Source organism: Bombina bombina, chromosome 7, assembly GCF_027579735.1.
Source record: "Bombina bombina isolate aBomBom1 chromosome 7, aBomBom1.pri, whole genome shotgun sequence".
NCBI lineage: Eukaryota > Metazoa > Chordata > Amphibia > Anura > Bombinatoridae > Bombina > Bombina bombina.
In genome coordinates, this window is record NC_069505.1 from 548,075,272 (window position 1) to 548,095,838 (window position 20,567).

General features: G+C 36.7%; 1 protein-coding gene across 2 annotated transcripts in view; it reads left to right on the top strand.

The window, feature by feature from the left end:
* LOC128667000 (uncharacterized) overlaps window positions 1–20,567 on the top strand; it is a 141,277-nt gene that overhangs the window by 89,128 nt on the left and 31,582 nt on the right. For both annotated transcript variants that reach the window (XM_053721853.1, XM_053721854.1), the window contains exons 15-16: window positions 5,881–5,985; window positions 15,400–15,452. In XM_053721853.1, the coding sequence (XP_053577828.1) occupies window positions 5,881–5,985; window positions 15,400–15,452 (158 nt within the window). The remainder of the gene's footprint in view (window positions 1–5,880; window positions 5,986–15,399; window positions 15,453–20,567) is intronic.

The following is a 20,567-nucleotide window of genomic DNA, read 5'->3' on the forward strand; positions in this document are numbered from 1 at the left end:
ACCCTCTTGGACCAAAGGAAGAATGGAACGAATGGTTTCCATTTTGAAGGATGGTACCCTGAGAAACTTGTTGAGGCACCTTAGGTCTAAAATGGGTCAAAAAGTCACCTCTTTTTTGGGAACCACAAACAGCTTTGAATAGAATCCAAGAACCTGTTCCCTTACTGGAACTGGAACAATCGCTCCCAGGGAGGAAAGGTCCTGAATGCAGTTCAAGAATGCCTCTCTTTTTTTACCTGGTCTGCAGATAATCTTGAGAGGAGGAATCTGCCCCTGGGAGGAAAAGTTTTGAATTCTATTTTCCAACCCTGAGATACCATGCCCAAAGCCCAAGGATTTGGGACATCTCGTTTGTATGCTTGACAAAACAGGGAAAGTCTGCCCCACACTTGATCCGATCCCGGACCAGGGGCCGATGCTGACTTAGACTCAGCTGAAGGTTTCTTTGATTGCTTCCGCTTGTTCCAAAACTGATTAGGCTTCCAAGAGAACTTGGACTGCTCCTACTTGGAAAAGGGAGAGGAAGTCATTTGGCCTTTGAAGTTACTAAAGGAACGAAGATTACTTTTACCTCCTTTAGGCCTGTTCTTCATGTCTTGTGGTAGAAAAGACCCTTTTCCACCCCTAATATCAAAAATTATTTCTGCCAGACCAGGTCCAAACAAGGTTTTACCCTTGTAAGGAAGCACCAGAAGCTTGGATTTAGAGGTAACATCAACTGACCAAGATTTTAGCAACAGTGCCCTGTGGGCTAGGACAGTGAAGACATATTGGCTCCCAGTCTAATAACTTGCATGTTAGCATTACAAATAAAGGAATTGGCTAGTTTGAGAGCCATAATCCTATCTTGGATCTCCTCCAATGGAATCTCTACTAAAATTGATTCAGACAAGGCGTCACACCACAAAGATTCCGCACTTGCTACTGTCGCAATACAAACTGCAAGTTGCCATTGAAGACCATCTTTTTTAAATAAGCCTCCAGCTTTTTGTCCATGGGATCCTTAAAGGAGCAGCTATCCTCTATAGCAGTGTTTCACAACCGCAGTCCTCAAGTACCCCCAACAGTCCTGGTTTTCATTATAGCTGAACTAGAGCACAGATGAAGTAATCAGCTGATGGATGAGAGCTGGTTGGTTACTGATCAGCCAATAATTCACCTGTGCACTGGTTCAGCTATAATGAAAACCAGGCTTGTTTTGGGTACTTGAGGACCGGGGTTGGGAAACACTGCTCTATAGGGATCGTAGTTCTCTTAGCCAGAGTAGAAAGAGCCCCTTCTACTTTAGGCACCGTGCACCATGAATCTTTAATGGAGTCAGCAACAGGAAACCTATTTTTAAAAACGGGAGACGGGGAGAAAGGTATCCCTGGCTTCTCCCATTCCTGTGAAATAATCTGTCACACGGTCTGGAACAGGGAACAATTCCACAGAGGAAGGAACATCATAGTATTTATTAAGTTTACTAGATTTCTTAGGGTTGACAACAACAGAAGAATCGGAGTCGTCCAAAGTAGCCAATACCTCCTTTAACAATTTGCAAAGGTGTTCAAGTTTAAATCTGAAGTTTACTTCTTTGGTATCAGATGAAGGAATTATACTGACTGAGATTTCACCCTCAAAAGCTACCGAAGTATCCTCCTCATCAGACTTGTGAGGGAGAACAACCTGCGTAGCAGCAGACGGAACAGACACCTTACACTCTGAATTTTTTTTAGATTTCCTCTTGTGCTTCCCTATCATGGAAAATGCAGATAATGTTGCAGATATTGCAGAAGATATCTGTGTCGCAAAATCTAATGGCACATAAGCTCCTCCAGGACGCTGAGAGGAACTGCAGGGCACTGTATGTGATGCCCTTGAGGCTTGGGACATTTGAGGAGAAAGCTGTGGCATAGCCTGAACAGCATCATCCTGAGAGACATTAGGCTCAGAAACAAAAAAGTATATCTTTACTTTTCAATGTTCTATCTAGACATTAGGTAAAAAATTGCATAGGTAATACAATTTGGTTCTCTAGAAACAGTAAACATTTGTCCATAGGAACAGACTCCTGCTCCATGACTTACAAGTATTAAAACAAAATAACAAGAAAAATAAATTTATAAATGATGTCACTTTAAATTTTTGCAGAACAATTTTGCCCTCAAAATAATCCCCTCAATATGAACCTCTACCCCTCAGCATCGGACTGAGGTGCCTACGTGCCACTCCGGTATAACAAATCTTGACAGTCAAAAGATTACACCAAGAGAAAACTAGCCGGTCTCAATGGCACAGCCGACAACGCTTCATATCTAAGAGAGGAAGGGAGGGTCATGTGACCGGCTAAAATGAAACTGCACCACTGAGTAAAGCATGCAAATCAAAGCCGGCTCTAACAGAGGAACTGACACCTTTAGACTAAGTCAGCCGTTCTCTCATAACAGTAATCCATCGTGATCGCATTGAACAAGGAGAGTTGCAGCCTTGCATAGCAATGTCAAAAAACACCCACACAGAGTTATTTAAAAAAAATGACCACAGGGAAGACTATTGTAAACAAATGAGCCCAAAAGTAAAGTTAACCCCTTCATATCCCATAAAGGAGGGTAACCCCTAAGTCTCTAACCGCATACATTATATGTGCCTGCACACTTCCTGAATCAAATTCTTACTATGGATTCAGAATGTCCCAAATATATGATGCAGAAAGAACCTCTTAAGTGCAAGTCTCCCAGACCTAGAAGACAAAGCTGCAAATCCAGCTGTCTGGCAGGAAGACAGCTCACAAGGCGTGAAAGGACACATACTCCTTACAGAGGCCTGTAGAAAAAGAAAGAACAGAGTAACTAACTCTGGCTTTCTATACCAAGGGCAGCAAACATGTTAGAAACCAACCAAGGACTACCTCACAACTTCCTAACTGCTTTAAAGCTACCACTACTCTACTGAAGAGATTGACGTGGACTCAGCTAAACCCAAATCCTTGCTTACAGGGAAAAGTACCCGGAAAAGGAATTAATTTCTTCAGACACCAAACTTCACCTCCTCCATTGACAGAGGCAAAGAGAATGACTGTGGATTATGGGTAGGGGAGTGACACTTAACAGATTTGCTGTAGTGCTCTTTGCCTCCTCTTGCTGGCCAGGAGTGATATTCCCACAAGTAATTGGAATGACGTTGTGGACTCTCCATATCTTAGGAAAGAAATTGGGTTTAGTATCCCTTTAATCATTATTTAAAATGTTTATAGATGTTTGAAAAAATATTCCATACAATAATTATATATATTTTTTACAGTATCTATAAAATTATCATACTTATTATTTTTTAATATTTAATATTTCATATTTCAATAACTCCCCTTAAGATAACTATATTTCATGTGCATTAACCTGACACTGCGTTAGACCTAAAGCTTCAAACACAAAGCGCATTACACATATTTTACATTCCTATGTTCTTCACATTTTTAAAAAAAAAATTAAAAAAAAAATATATATATATATATATATGTGTGTGTGTGTGTGTGATAATGTTAATGTAAAAAATATATCTATACATATATATCTATAGGAACATATATACAGGTATAGGTATAAACATATATATATATATAAAAAAAAAATATATATAAAAATAACATATTCCTGTATGTGAAGAACATTGAGATGTGAAATATTACAGTACAGTAAAACACTTTTTTTTTATGGCATTATCATTTAGACACACACACACACATATATATATATATATATATATATATATATATACATACACAAATTATAGCCCTTTGCAGTCAAATATATGGCCATATATCATATACCTATTAACCCTTAATTTCTAATTGAAATACGAGTGCAAATTAATGTGCCAATGATATACTTATATCAAGCGCTAATGTTGAAATCTAGCCCATGGTTGGTAATCTTGAGGTTTATGCCAAAATTTACAGTGATGCTTCTAAGTCCCTATGCTCTGGATACTCACATCCAAGGAATATAAATTTCAGAACGTCTATGCTTCTGATTCATCTGGGTGCAAGATCAGTTAACCTTAAATCCTAATTTAGTGCTGGGGATAGGTGCTTAGTTACATGAGTTCTAGGAAAATATAACATCATCACAATTTATATATTTTTATAGTTCAATCAAGAATTTAACTGTTTACATCCATTAAACAAAATGCAAATATAACCATATAGGGCAGTATATATAATAATGATGTCATTATTTTAATACTTAATAATACTATAATAGTCAAGACTGCAAAAAGTAAAAACTAGGGATGGGTAGAACAAATAGTCCTGTGGACATTTGTTTTGGACAATTTAATGTTGATAAGAAAGAAAATTCATTAAAATTCAGTAATCGAAAGTTATTTCCGTTTTTTTAATGTTACTTTTGTTTTTGAATGTTCATAATTAGATTGAATATCCACATTCGAAATTTTGAATGTATCATTCAATTTAACAAATACTATTCAAAAGTTTAATAGTTCATATGGTAGAGCATTTAGTAAAATTGATACATCATAGAAACAAACATATCAATTTGAATGTTTCTATTTAGAATATTGCATAATTTAGATATTACTTTTAAAGATAGCAGTAAAAATACTATTACAAAAATATCAATTCTAATTTTTGCAATTCAAATATTACATCATTCAAATTCAATTATTAGAAAAATTTGAATAGAATATTATATTTAAAGAAAACATTAGAAATACTATTACGTTTAAAGAATGTTAGAATGTTGCACAAACATTTGAAATTCGAACCAAACAAACTGTGTTAAGATTTGTTTAATTTTTTGAATGTTGCAAAACATTCACCCATCCCTAGTAACAATCCAACTTTTGAAGTGAATTGAAGCATATTTTAAATGCTTTATTGTCTAGAACCAGTTGCTTTACTGAAGGATAAATATGCTTTTCTCTAGCCATAGAGGGCATCTGTACATGTTTGTAATGCGATAAGGAATATTTTTTTTACACAACTCTAAGGGTACCTGTTTATTTGTTATTATACAGGCATATTTTTTAATAATTATGTTATACAACCAAAAAGATGACTATGAAGGTCTGTGACATAATTATCTGTACACAGCAATACAATAAAACAAAATGAATAATCAAATTATAAACAATAGTATAATTATTACAGTAGAAAGTCCCTTAAAATTGAACCAATTTCTGAAATACAAATGAAAGTGCAGTAATAAGACATTTATTTATTTTTTGCTTTAAAAAGGTTTTATTAAAGCTAATTGAATTGATATAGAGTGCACAACTCATACCTAGGAACAAGTTGCTGATTGGTTCATAAGGACACATTCCACATCTCTTTATTTAAAGTCACATACCTACACATTCCACATCTCTTTATTTAAAGTCACATACCAAGACATTCCACAAAAACAAGAGTAATGATATTCAGCATAATTAAAAGGATATGAAACCCAAAATAAATTATTGTGTTATTCAGACAGACAGAACATAATATTTTTAAAAGGATTCAAATTTGCTTCGTTCACATGGTATTCTTTGTTGAAGAGATACCTAAGTAGGTACTACATGGCAGGAAATAGTGCTGCCATCTAGTGTTGGATAACATTCTTGCAAAACTGCCACTATATAGTGCTCCAGATACGTGCACGTTCCTGAGCTTACATCTGTGCTTTTTAAAAAAAAAAAGATACCAAGAGAACGAAGAAAATGTTAAAATAGAAGTAAATTAGATTTTTTTTTTATATATATAATCTCTTAATCTGAAAAGAAAAATTTTGGGTTTCATATAACTTTAACTGAGATTTCCTTTCCAGGAAATGCAACTTTACCACAAATTGAAATGTATTTTGTCTTCATTCTTTCTCTTCTGTTTGTAAACTTCCTTAGGTGGACCAAACCCTGTTACAGATTCAGATATCCGTTTGTATTTACGTCATGCAGTTTGTGAGAACTATCCCTATGTGGTATTAAGGAATGACCCTATAAGAGAAGGTAGGTTCCTAATAGGGGCCATTTAAACTAGAACTGGAGCAGTAGACTGGGGAATCCTTGTTTACATCATTAATAACATATGTATTGTGATCTGACCTAATAATGAGGTCTAAAGCAGGCAGTACACAGCTAGTACTATTACATACAGTGATGTCAGGTGTATACAATATACAGTGCACAGCTAGTACTATTATATACAGTGATGTCAGGTGTACACAATATACAGTGCACAGCTAGTACTATTACATACAGTGATGTCAGATGTATACAATATACAGTGCACAGCTAGTACTATTACATACAGTGGTGTCAGGTGTACACAATATACAGTACACAGCTAGTACTATTACATACAGTGATGTCAGGTGTACACAATATACAGTGCACAGCTAGTACTATTACATACAGTGATGTCAGGTGTATACAATATACAGTGCACAGCTAGCACTATTACATACAGTGATGTCAGGTGTATACAATACTGTGCACAGCTAGTACTATTACATACAGTGATGTCAGGTGTACACAATATACAGTACACAGCTAGTACTATTACATACAGTGATGTCAGGTGTACACAATATACAGTGCACAGCTAGTACTATTACATACAGTGATGTCAGGTGTATACAATATACAGTGCACAGCTAGTACTATTACATACAGTGATGTCAGGTGAATACAATACTGTGCACAGCTAGTACTATTACATACAGTGATGTCAGGTGTACATAATATACAGTGCACAGCTAGTACTATTACATACAGTGATGTCGGGTGTACACAATATACAGTGCACAGCTAGTACTATTACATACAGTGATGTCAGGTGTGTACAATATACAGTGCACAGCTAGTACTATTATATACAGTGATGTCAGGTGTACACAATATACAGTGCACAGCTAGTACTATTACATACAGTGATGTCAGATGTATACAATATACAGTGCACAGCTAGTACTATTACATACAGTGATGTCAGGTGTATACAATACTGTGCACAACTAGTACTATTACATACAGTGATGTCAGGTGTACATAATATACAGTGCACAGCTAGTACTATTACATACAGTGATGTCAGGTGTATACAATATACAGTGCACAGCTAGTACTATTATATACAGTGATGTCAGGTGTACACAATATACAGTGCACAGCTAGTACTATTATATACAGTGATGTCAGGTGTACACAATATACAGTGCACAGCTAGTACTATTACATACAGTGATGTCAGATGTATACAATATACTGTGCACAGCTAGTACTATTACATACAGTGATGTCAGATGTATACAATATACTGTGCACAGCTAGTACTATTACATACAGTGATGTCAGGTGTACATAATATACAGTGCACAGCTAGTACTATTATATACAGTGATGTCAGGTGTATACAATACTGTGCACAGCTAGTACTATTACATAGAGTGATGTCAGATGTATACAATACTGTGCACAGCTAGTACTATTACATACAGTGATGTCAGATGTATACAATATACTGTGCACAGCTAGTACTATTACATACAGTGATGTCAGGTGTACATAATATACTGTGCACAGCTAGTACTATTACATACAGTGATGTCAGGTGTACACAATATGCAGTGCACAGCTAGTACTATTACATACAGTGATGTCAGGTGTATACAATACTGTGCACAGCTAGTACTATTACATACAGTGATGTCAGATGTATACAATATACTGTGCACAGCTAGTACTATTACATACAGTGATGTCAGATGTATACAATATACTGTGCACAGCTAGTACTATTACATACAGTGATGTCAGGTGTACATAACATACTATGCACAGCTAGTACTATTACATACAGTGATGTAAGGTGTACACAATATACTGTGCACAGCTAGTACTATTACATACAGTGATGTCAGGTGTACACAATATACAGTACACAGCTAGTACTATTACATACAGTGATGTCAGGTGTACACAATATACTGTGCACAGCTAGTACTATTACATACAGTGATGTCAGGTGTATACAATATACAGTGCACAGCTAGCACTATTACATACAGTGATGTCAGGTGTATACAATACTGTGCACAGCTAGTACTATTACATACAGTGATGTCAGGTGTACACAATATACAGTACACAGCTAGTACTATTACATACAGTGATGTCAGGTGTACACAATATACAGTGCACAGCTAGTACTATTACATACAGTGATGTCAGGTGTATACAATATACAGTGCACAGCTAGTACTATTACATACAGTGATGTCAGGTGAATACAATACTGTGCACAGCTAGTACTATTACATACAGTGATGTCAGGTGTACATAATATACAGTGCACAGCTAGTACTATTACATACAGTGATGTCGGGTGTACACAATATACAGTGCACAGCTAGTACTATTACATACAGTGATGTCAGGTGTGTACAATATACAGTGCACAGCTAGTACTATTATATACAGTGATGTCAGGTGTACACAATATACAGTGCACAGCTAGTACTATTACATACAGTGATGAAAGATGTATACAATATACAGTGCACAGCTAGTACTATTACATACAGTGATGTCAGGTGTATACAATACTGTGCACAACTAGTACTATTACATACAGTGATGTCAGGTGTACATAATATACAGTGCACAGCTAGTACTATTACATACAGTGATGTCAGGTGTATACAATATACAGTGCACAGCTAGTACTATTATATACAGTGATGTCAGGTGTACACAATATACAGTGCACAGCTAGTACTATTATATACAGTGATGTCAGGTGTACACAATATACAGTGCACAGCTAGTACTATTACATACAGTGATGTCAGATGTATACAATATACTGTGCACAGCTAGTACTATTACATACAGTGATGTCAGATGTATACAATATACTGTGCACAGCTAGTACTATTACATACAGTGATGTCAGGTGTACATAATATACAGTGCACAGCTAGTACTATTATATACAGTGATGTCAGGTGTATACAATACTGTGCACAGCTAGTACTATTACATAGAGTGATGTCAGATGTATACAATACTGTGCACAGCTAGTACTATTACATACAGTGATGTCAGATGTATACAATATACTGTGCACAGCTAGTACTATTACATACAGTGATGTCAGGTGTACATAATATACTGTGCACAGCTAGTACTATTACATACAGTGATGTCAGGTGTACACAATATGCAGTGCACAGCTAGTACTATTACATACAGTGATGTCAGGTGTATACAATACTGTGCACAGCTAGTACTATTACATACAGTGATGTCAGATGTATACAATATACTGTGCACAGCTAGTACTATTACATACAGTGATGTCAGATGTATACAATATACTGTGCACAGCTAGTACTATTACATACAGTGATGTCAGGTGTACATAACATACTATGCACAGCTAGTACTATTACATACAGTGATGTAAGGTGTACACAATATACTGTGCACAGCTAGTACTATTACATACAGTGATGTCAGGTATACACAATATACAGTGCACAGCTAGTACTATTACATACAGTGATGTCAGGTGTACACAATATACTGTGCACAGCTAGTACTATTACATACAGTGATGTCAGATGTACACAATATACTGCACACAGCTAGTACTATTACATACAGTGATGTCAGGTGTACATAATATACAGTGCACAGCTAGTACTATTATATACAGTGATGTCAGGTGTATACAATATACTGTTCACAGCTAGTACTATTACATACAGTGATGTCAGATGTACACAATATACAGTGCACAGCTAGTACTATTACATACAGTGATGTCAGATGTATACAATATACTGTGCACAGCTAGTACTATTACATACAGTGATGTCAGGTGTACATAATATACAGTGCACAGCTAGTACTATTATATACAGTGATGTCAGGTGTATACAATATACTGTGCACAGCTAGTACTATTACATACAGTGATGTCAGATGTATACAATATACTGTGCACAGCTAGTACTATTACATACAGTGATGTCAGGTGTACACAATATACAGTGCACAGCTAGTACTATTACATACAGTGATGTCAGGTATACACAATATACAATGCACATCTAGTAGTATTACATACAGTGATGTCAGGTGTACACAATATACAGTGCACAGCTAGTACTATTATATACAGTGATGTCAGGTATACACAATATACAGTGCACATCTAGTACTATTACATACAGTGATGTCAGATGTATACAATATACTGTGCACAGCTAGTAGTATTACATACAGTGATGTCAGGTGTACACAATATACAGTGCACAGCTAGTACTATTACATACAGTGATGTCAGGTGTACACAATATACGGTGCACAGCTAGTACTATTACATACAGTGATGTCAGGTATACACAATATACAGTGCACAGTTAGTACTATTACATACAGTGATGTCAGGTGTACACAATATACTTTGCACAGCTAGTACTATTACATACAGTGATGTCAGGTGTACACAATATACAGTGCACAGCTAGTACTATTACATACAGTGATGTCTGGTGTACACAATATACAGTGCACAGCTAGTACTATTACATACAGTGATGTCAGGTGTACATAATATACAGTGCACAGCTAGTACTATTACATACAGTAATGTCAGGTGTACACAATATACAGTGCACAGCTAGTACTATTACATACAGTGATGTCAGGTATACACAATATACAGTGCACAGTTAGTACTATTACATACAGTGATGTCAGGTGTACACAATATACTTTGCACAGCTAGTACTATTACATACAGTGATGTCAGGTGTACACAATATACAGTGCACAGCTAGTACTATTACATACAGTGATGTCTGGTGTACACAATATACAGTGCACAGCTAGTACTATTACATACAGTGATGTCAGGTGTACACAATATACAGTGCACAGCTAGTACTATTACATACAGTGATGTCAGGTGTACACAATATACTATGCACAGCTAGTACTATTACATACAGAAATGTCACGTGTACACAATATATTGTGAACAGCTACTATTGTCACAGCCAGTGATGTAAGGTGTACACAATATACTGTGCACAGCTAGTACTATTACATACAGTGATGTCAGGTGTACATAATATACTGTGCACAGCTAGTACTATTACATACAGTGATGTCAGGTGTATATAATTTACTGTGCACAGCTAGTACTATTACATAAAGTGATGTCAGGTGTATACAATATACAGTGCACAGCTAGTACTATTACATACAGTGATGTCAGGTGTATACAATACTGTGCACAGCTAGTACTATTACATACAGTGATGTCAGGTGTACATAATATACAGTGCACAGCTTGTACTATTACATACAGTGATGTCAGGTGTACACAATATACAGTGCACAGCTAGTACTATTACATACAGTGATGTCAGGTGTATACAATACTGTGCACAGCTAGTACTATTACATACAGTGATGTCAGGTGTATACAATACTGTGCACAGCTAGTACTATTACATACAGTGATGTCAGGTGTATACAATATACAGTGCACAGCTAGTACTATTACATACAGTGATGTCAGGTGTATACAATACTGTGCACAGCTAGTACTATTACATACAGTGATGTCAGGTGTATACAATACTGTGCACAGCTAGTACTATTACATTTAGTGATGCCAGGTGTATACAATACTGTGCACAGCTAGTACTATTACATACAGTGATGTCAGGTGTATACAATACTGTGCACAGCTAGTACAATTACATACAGTGATGTCAGGTGTATACAATACTGTGCACAGCTAGTACTATTACATACAGTGATGTCAGGTGTACATAATATACAGTGCACAGCTAGTACTATTACATACAGTGATGTCAGGTGTATACAATATACAGTGCACAGATAGTACTATTATATACAGTGATGTCAGGTGCACACAATATACAGTGCACAGCTAGTACTATTACATACAGTGATGTCAGATGTATACAATATACAGTGCACAGCTAGTACTATTACATACAGTGATGTCAGGTGTACACAATATACAGTGCACAGCTAGTACTATTATATACAGTGATGTCAGGTGTACACAATATACAGTGCACAGCTAGTACTATTACATACAGTGATGTCAGATGTATACAATATACTGTGCACAGCTAGTAATATTACATACAGTGATGTCAGATGTATACAATATACTGTGCACAGCTAGTACTATTACATACAGTGATCTCAGGTGTATATAATATACAGTGCACAGCTAGTACTATTACATACAGTGATGTCAGATGTATACAATATACTGTGCACAGCTAGTACTATTACATACAGTGATGTCAGGTGTACACAATATACAGTGCACAGCTAGTACTATTACATACAGTGATGTCAGGTATACACAATATACAGTGCACATCTAGTACTATTACATACAGTGATGTCAGATGTATACAATATACTGTGCACAGCTAGTATTATTACATACAGTGATGTCAGGTGTACACAATACACAGTGCACAGCTAGTACTATTACATACAGTGATGTCTGGTGTACACAATATACAGTGCACAGCTAGTACTATTACATACAGTGATGTCAGGTGTACACAATATACGGTGCACAGCTAGTACTATTACATACAGTGATGTAAGGTGTACATAATATACAGTGCACAGCTAGTACTATTACATACAGTGATGTCAGGTGTACACAATATACAGTGCACAGCTAGTACTATTACATACAGTAATGTAAGGTGTACACAATATACAGTGCACAGCTAGTACTATTACATACAGTGATGTCAGGTATACACAATATACAGTGCACAGTTAGTACTATTACATACAGTGATGCCAGGTGTACACAATATACTTTGCACAGCTAGTACTATTACATACAGTGATGTCAGGTGTACACAATATACAGTGCACAGCTTGTACTATTACATACAGTGATGTCTGGTGTACACAATATACAGTGCACAGCTAGTACTATTACATACAGTGATGTCAGGTGTACACAATATACAGTGCACAGCTAGTACTATTACATACAGTGATGTCAGGTGTACACAATATACTATGCCCAGCTAGTACTATTACATACAGAAATGTCACGTGTACACAATATATTGTGAACAGCTACTATTGTCACAGCCAGTGATGTAAGGTGTACACAATATACTGTGCACAGCTAGTACTATTACATACAGGGATGTCAGGTGTACATAATATACAGTGCACAGCTTGTACTATTACATACAGTGATGTCAGGTGTACACAATATACTGTGCACAGCTAGTACTATTACATACAGTGATGTCAGGTGTATATAATTTACTGTGCACAGCTAGTACTATTACATAAAGTGATGTCAGGTGTATACAATATACAGTGCACAGCTAGTACTATTACATACAGTGATGTCAGGTGTATACAATACTGTGCACAGCTAGTACTATTGCATACAGTGATGTCAGGTGTACATAATATACAGTGCACAGCTTGTACTATTACATACAGTGATGTCAGGTGTACACAATATACAGTGCACAGCTAGTACTATTACATACAGTGATGTCAGGTGTATACAATATACAGTGCACAGCTAGTACTATTACATACAGTGATGTCAGGTGTATACAATACTGTGCACAGCTAGTACTATTACCTACAGTGATGTCAGGTGTACATAATATACAGTGCACAGCTTGTACTATTACATACAGTGATGTCAGGTGTATACAATACTGTGCACAGCTAGTACTATTACATACAGTGATGTCAGGTGTATACAATATACAGTGCACAGCTAGTACTATTACATACAGTGATGTCAGGTGTATACAATACTGTGCACAGCTAGTACTATTACATACAGTGATGTCAGGTGTATACAATACTGTGCACAGCTAGTACTATTACATACAGTGATGCCAGGTGTATACAATACTGTGCACAGCTAGTACTATTACATACAGTGATGTCAGGTGTATACAGTACTGTGCACAGCTAGTACTATTACATACAGTGATGTCAGGTGTACATAATATACAGTGCACAGCTAGTACTATTACATACAGTGATGTCAGGTGTATACAATACTGTGCACAGCTAGTACTATTACATACAGGGATGTCAGGTGTACACAATATACAGTGCACAGCTAGAAATATTACATACAGTGATGTCTGGTGTACACAATATACAGTGCACAGCTAGTACTATTACATACAGTGATATCAGGTGTACACAATATACAGTGCACAGCTAGTACTGTTACATACAGTGATGTCAGGTATACACAATATACTGTGCACAGCTAGTACTGTTACATACAGTGATGTCAGGTGTACACAATATACAGTGCACAGCTAGTACTATTACATACAGTGATGTCAGGTCTACACAATATACAGTGTACAGCTATATATATATTTAAACTAGACAACCCAAAGAATTGATCTAGGCCCACACATCTACTACCTGACACCTTCCACCCCTGATCTCTACCTGATCCCTCCCAAACAGCTCTCTTCTCTGCCCTCCACCACCCCCCCACCCCCCCACACACACACAAACACTGGTCACCACCTTCTTATAGTCTGCCATTATGTAGTTAAGCTTTTTGTTTGAATATAAATTTATATTTTTTTCTAATTTCTGTAATATAGGGTCCCTCCGCACCCTCCCACCTCCCTGATTCCTCCCAAATGCTTTTTTTACCCTCCCACTGTCCACCACCATGTTTGTTAGTGGCAGACAGTCTGGCTTCATATGGCAAGGGATCATTATCCGTATTCCCTTAACATATGAAGGCAGATGCCTTCTGCCCCAGCTGAATTCTCCACTGTCTAAGCTTAAAGCAGGGACTGTAACATGCGCCTCTGTGCTGGACGTAGGTACTAGGTCAACCCAGTATGCTGGGCAAAGTACTGTGTGACATAGTACCTACATCCAGGTGGCACAAGGGGTTAATTGACATGATACAAAATATGAAGCTTACAAAACCCACATTTTTTTTCTTTAATGATTCAGACAGAAAATACACTTTTAAATATTTTTTTTCCCTTCTATTATCAAATTTGCTTTGTACTCTTGGCATTTTTTGTTGAAGGAGCAGCAATGCAGTACCGGGTGCAAGCTGAAAACATCAGGGAACCAATGACAAAGAGCATATAAGTGAAGCTACCAATCAGCAGCTAGCTCCTAGTAGTGGACTGCTGCTCCTGAGCCTACCTAGGTATACTTTTCAACAAAGGATATCAAGAGAATGAAGCCAATTTGAAAATTGAAATCAACTGTATAGTCTATAAGAATCATACAATTTTTTTTTTTTGGGGGGGGGGGGTTATTATAGCCCTTCAATATTAATTCCTTTATTTCTCTCTGCAGTTTTTTCCTGCTTTAACTTTGCTCGAGTGGCTGAAGATCTAAAGGTAGAAAAGGTATGAAAAAAAGCAAATGAGAGAAAACCATCACTTGTTAAACAACAGCTCTCTTCCTTTATTTTTCTTTCTTTTCTTTCTTTCTTTCTTTCTTTCTTTCTCTTTCTTCTCTCTCTTTCTTTCTCTTTCTTCTCTCTCTCTTTCTTCTCTCTCTTTCTTCTCTCTCTCTTTCTTCTCTCTCTTTCTTATCTCTCTCTCTTTCTTTCTTCTCTCTCTCTCTCTCTCTCTTTCTTCACTCTCTCTTTCTCTCTCTCTCTTTCTTCTCTCTCTCTTTCTTCTCTCTCTCTTTCTTCTCTCTCTCTTCTCTCTCCTTCTCTCTCTTTCTCTCTCTTCCCCTCTCTCTTCCCCTCTCTCACGTTCTTCTCTCTCTCGTTCTTCACACAGTCACACTCTTTCTTCTCTCTCTCTCTCTCTCTCTCTCTCTATAATCTCTATCTCTTTCTTCTCTCTCTCTTTCTTTCTTCTCTCTCTCTCTCTCTCTCTCTCTCTCTCTCTCTCTCTTTCTTCACTCTCTCTTTCTCTCTCTTTCTTCTCTCTCTTTCTTCTCTCTCTCTTTCTTCTCTCTCTCGCTTTCTTCTCTCTCTCTCTTTCTTCTCTCTCTCTTTCTTCTCTCTCCTTCTCTCTCTTTCTCTCTCTTCCCCTCTCTCTTTCTTCTCTCTCTCTTTCTTCTCTCTCTCTTTCTTCTCTCTCTCTTTCTTTCCTCTCTCTCACTTTCCTCTCTATCTCTTTCTTCTCTCTCTCTTTCTTTCTTCTCTCTCTCTCTCTCTCTCTCTCTCTCTTTCTTCTCTCTCTCTCTTATCTCTCTCCTTCTCTATCTCTTTCTTCTTTCTCTCTTTCTCTTTCTTTCCTCTCTCACTCTCTTCTCTCTCTCTCTTTCATTCTTTCATTCATTCTCTTTCTTCTCTCTCTCTTTCTTTTCTCTTTCTTTCTTTCTTTCTCTTTCTTCTCTCTTTCTTCTCTCTCTCTCTTTTTTCTCTCTCTCTTTCTTTTTTTTCTCTTTCTTCTCTCTCTCCTTTTCTCTTTCTTCTCTCTCTCTCTTTCATCTCTCTCTTTCTCTCTCTTTCTTCTCTCTCTCTTTGTTTCTTGCGTTCTCTCTTTCTCTTTCTTCTCTCTTTCTCTTTCTTCTCTCTCTCTCTCTTTCTTCTCTCTCTCATTCTTCTCTCTCTTTCTTCTTCTCTCTCTCTCTCTTTCTTTCTTCTATCTCTTTCTCTCTTTCTTTCTTCTCTCTCTTTCTCTTTCTTTCTTCTCTCTATTTCTCTGTTTCTTCCACTCGTTCTCTCTCTTTCCTCTCTCTCTCTTTCGTCTCTCTATCTTCTCTCTCTTTCCTCTCTCTCTTTCTTTTCTCTCTTTCTCTATTTCTTTCTTCTCTCTCACTCTTTCTTCTCTCTATTTCTCTCTTTCTTTCTTCTCTCTCTCTCTCTTTCTCTTTCTTCTCTCTCTCTCTTTCCTCTCTCTCTTTCTTCTCACTCTCTTTCTCTCTCTCTCCCTCACTCTCTCTTTCTCTCTCTCTTTCTTCTTTCTCTCTCTCTTTCTTCTTTCTCTCTCTCTCTCTCTCTCTCTCTCTCTCTCTCTCTCTTTCTTCTCCCGCTCTTTCTTTCTTTCTTTCTTTCTTTCTTCCTTTCTTTCTTTTTTTCTTCTCTCTCTCTCTTTCATCTCTCTCTCTCTTTCTTTCTTTCTTCTCTCTTTCTTCTCTCTCTCTATTCTATCTCTCTGTCTTCTCTCTTTTTCTTTCTTTCTCTTTCTTCTCTCTCTCTTTCATTCTTTTTTCTTTATCTTTCTTCTTCTCTCTCTCTCTCTTTCATGTCTCTCTCTTTCTTTTCTCTCTCTCTCTCTCTCTCTCTCTCCTTATCTCTCTTTCTTCTCTCTCTTTCTTTATTTCTTTCTCTTTCATCTCTCTCTCTCTCTTTCTTTCTTCCTTCCTTCCTTCCTTTCTTTCTTTCTCTTTCTTCTCTCTCTCTTTCTCTCTCACTTTCTTTCTTTCTCTCTCACTTTCTTTCTTTCTCTCTCACTTTCTTTCTTTCTTTCTCTCTTTCTCTCTCTCTCTCTCTCTCTCTCTCTCTCTCTCTATCTCTCTCTTTCTTCTCTCTCTCTCTTTTTCTCTTTCTATCTTTCTTTCTCTCTCTCTTTTTCACTTTCTTTCATTTTTCTCTCTCTCGTTTTCTCTCTCTCGTTCTTTCTTTCTCTCTCTCTCTCTTTTTTCTCTTTCTTTCTTTCTTTCTTTCTCTCTTTCTTTCTTTCTTTCTCTCTCTCTCTCTTTCTTTCTCTTTCTCTTATATATATATATAATTCTGAAGAGTATGGAAGACACTCACTAGGTATTTACAGCAAACTAATCCTTTATTGTAACTAATAAAGGATTAGTTTGCTGTAAAGACCTAGTGAGTGCCTTCCATACTCTTCAGAATTATATGTACGGCTTGAAGAGCCCCCTGGGCACTACTGGCTTGATGGCCGCAATACTGGATCACCAGGAGTGCTTTTACCACATTTTGACAAATATATATATAAGGAAAGGATAGCATTCAGGCATATTGATCTTAAATGTATGACTGAGTGCTTGGCAACAAATGGAAGTATATATATATAAACAAAGAAATCTGTGTAAAAAAACACAGGCTAAAAGAACTGCGCACACTATATATACTCAATGTAATACAAAATGGTAAATGCAACACATATATGCACGTAAAATGAGAAAGTCTTATCTGTGGACCAATGTCCTATTCTCTTCCAACTCAGGGAGAGACAGCAGCTTATCATTAAGTCCTCCAGTACCAATGCTGGAGGTCAAAAGTAAATTTCTTTCTTTTGTTCTCTCTCTTTCTTCTCTCTCTCATTCTTCTCTCTCTTTCTTCTCTCTCTCATTCTTCTCTCTCTTTCTTCTTCTTCTCTCTCTCTCTCTCTCTTTCTCTCTTTCTTCTCTCTCTTTCTCTCTTTCTTTCTTCTCTCTCTTTCTCTTTCTTCTCTCTCTTTCTCTCTTTCCTCTCTCTCTCTTTCTTCTCTCTCTCTTTCTTCTCTCTCTTTCTTTCTTCTCTCTCTTTCTCTTTCTTCTCTCTCTTTCTCTCTTTCCTCTCTCTCTCTTTCTTCTCTCTCTTTCTTCTCTCTCTCTCTTTCTTCTCTCTCTCTATCTTCTCTCTCTTTCTTTCCCCTCTCTCTCTCTCTCTCTCTCTTTCTTTCTTCTCTCTCTTTCTCTCTTTCTTCTCTCTCTTTCTCTCTTTCTTTCTTCTCTCTCTTTCTTTCTTCTCTCTCTTTCTCTTTCTTCTCTCTCTTTCTCTTTCTTCTCTTTCTTTCTCTCTTTCCTCTCTCTCTCTTTCTTCTCTCTCTCTCTCTCTCTATCTTCTCTCTCTCTCTTTCCCCTCTCTCTCTCTCTCTTTTTCTTTCTTCTCTCTTTCTCTCTTTTCTCTCTCTCTCTCTCTCTCTCTCTCTCTCTCTCTCTCTCTCTTTCTTTCTTCTCTCTCTCTCTATCTTCTCTCTCTCTTTCCTCTCTCTCTCTCTTTCTTCTCTCTCTCTCTCTCTCTCTTTCTTCTCTCTTTCCCTCTTTCTTTCTTCTCTCTCTTTCTCTCTTTCCTCTATCTCTCTTTCTTCTCTCTCTCTTTCTCTCTCTCTTTCTTCTCTCTCTCTCTTTCTTCTCCCTCTCTTTCTTTCTTTTTCTTTCTTTCTTTCTTTCTTTCTTTTTCTTTCTTTTTTCTTTCTTTCTTTCTTTCTTTCTTCTCTCTCTCTTTCTTTCTTCTCTCTTTCTTCTCTATCTCTTTCTTCACTCTCTTTCTTCTCTCTCTTTTTCTTTCTTTCTCTTTCTTCTCTCTCTCTCTCTCTTTCTTTCTTTTTTCTATTTCTTCTTCTTCTCTCTCTCTTTCATCTCTCTCTCTCTCTTTCTTATCTCTCTTTCTTTCTTCTCTTTCTTTCTTTCTTTCTTTCATCTCTCTTTCTTTCTTTATTTCTTTTTCTTCTCTCTCTCTTTCTTCCCCCCCCCTCTCTCTCTCTGTCTCTCTCTCTCTCTCTTTCTTCTCTCTCTCTCTTTCTTCTCTCTCTCTCTCTTTCTTCTCTCTCTCTCTTTTTCTCTTTCTATCTTTCTTTCTCTCTCTCTTTTTTTCTTTCATTTTTTTCTCTTGCTTTCTCTCTCTCTTTCTCTCTCTTTTTTTCCCTCTTTCTTTCTTTCTTTCTTTCTTTCTTTGTCTCTTTCTTTCTCTCTCTCTCTCTTTCTCTCTATCTTTCTCTCTCTTTCTCTCTTTCTTTCTCTCTCTCTTTCTTTCTCTTTCTCTTTTATATATATATATATATATATATATAATTCTGAAGAGTATGGAAGACTCTTCAGAATTATATGTACGGCTTGAAGAGCACCCTGGGCACTATTGGCTTGATGGCCGCAATACTGGATCACCAGGAGTGCTTTTACCACATTTGACAAATTATATATATATATATATATATATATATATATATATATATATATATATATATATATATATATATATATATATATATATATGTTATATAAGGAAAGGATAGCATTCAGGCATATTGATCTTAAATGTAGGACTGAGTGCTTGGCAACAAATGGAAGTATATATATATATATATATAAACAAAGAAATCTGTGTAAAAAACACAGACTAAAAGAACTGCGCACACTATATATACTCAATGTAATACAAAATGGTAAATGCAACACATATATGCACGTAAAATGAGAAAGTCTTATCTGTGGACCAATGTCCTATTCTCTTCAAACTCAGGGAGAGACAGCAGCTTATCATTAAGTCCTCCAGTACCAATGCTGGAGGTCAAAAGTAAATGGGTGAAATCTGGAAAAAATAAGCGCACAATGAATCTCCTCATAGTGTTATCAGGTTTAATATAAATACATAAAATAATCACACAATCCCCCCTAAAAGGTGGGTACTCACAGAACAGAACCTCAATCAATATGAGAGAAGGATAAGTCGTTGAGCACCACAAAATGGTGATAATGAAAAGTCCCACTAGGCAGTCTGGAGAACCGTGTCCTCAGCTCTAGGGTCACAAGTAGTCCGCTATGTGGCAACTCAAAAACAAAGTTCCCAATCTGAGTATAGCAAATGTAGCGAATGCCAAGTCAATGTGGCAGTATACAAA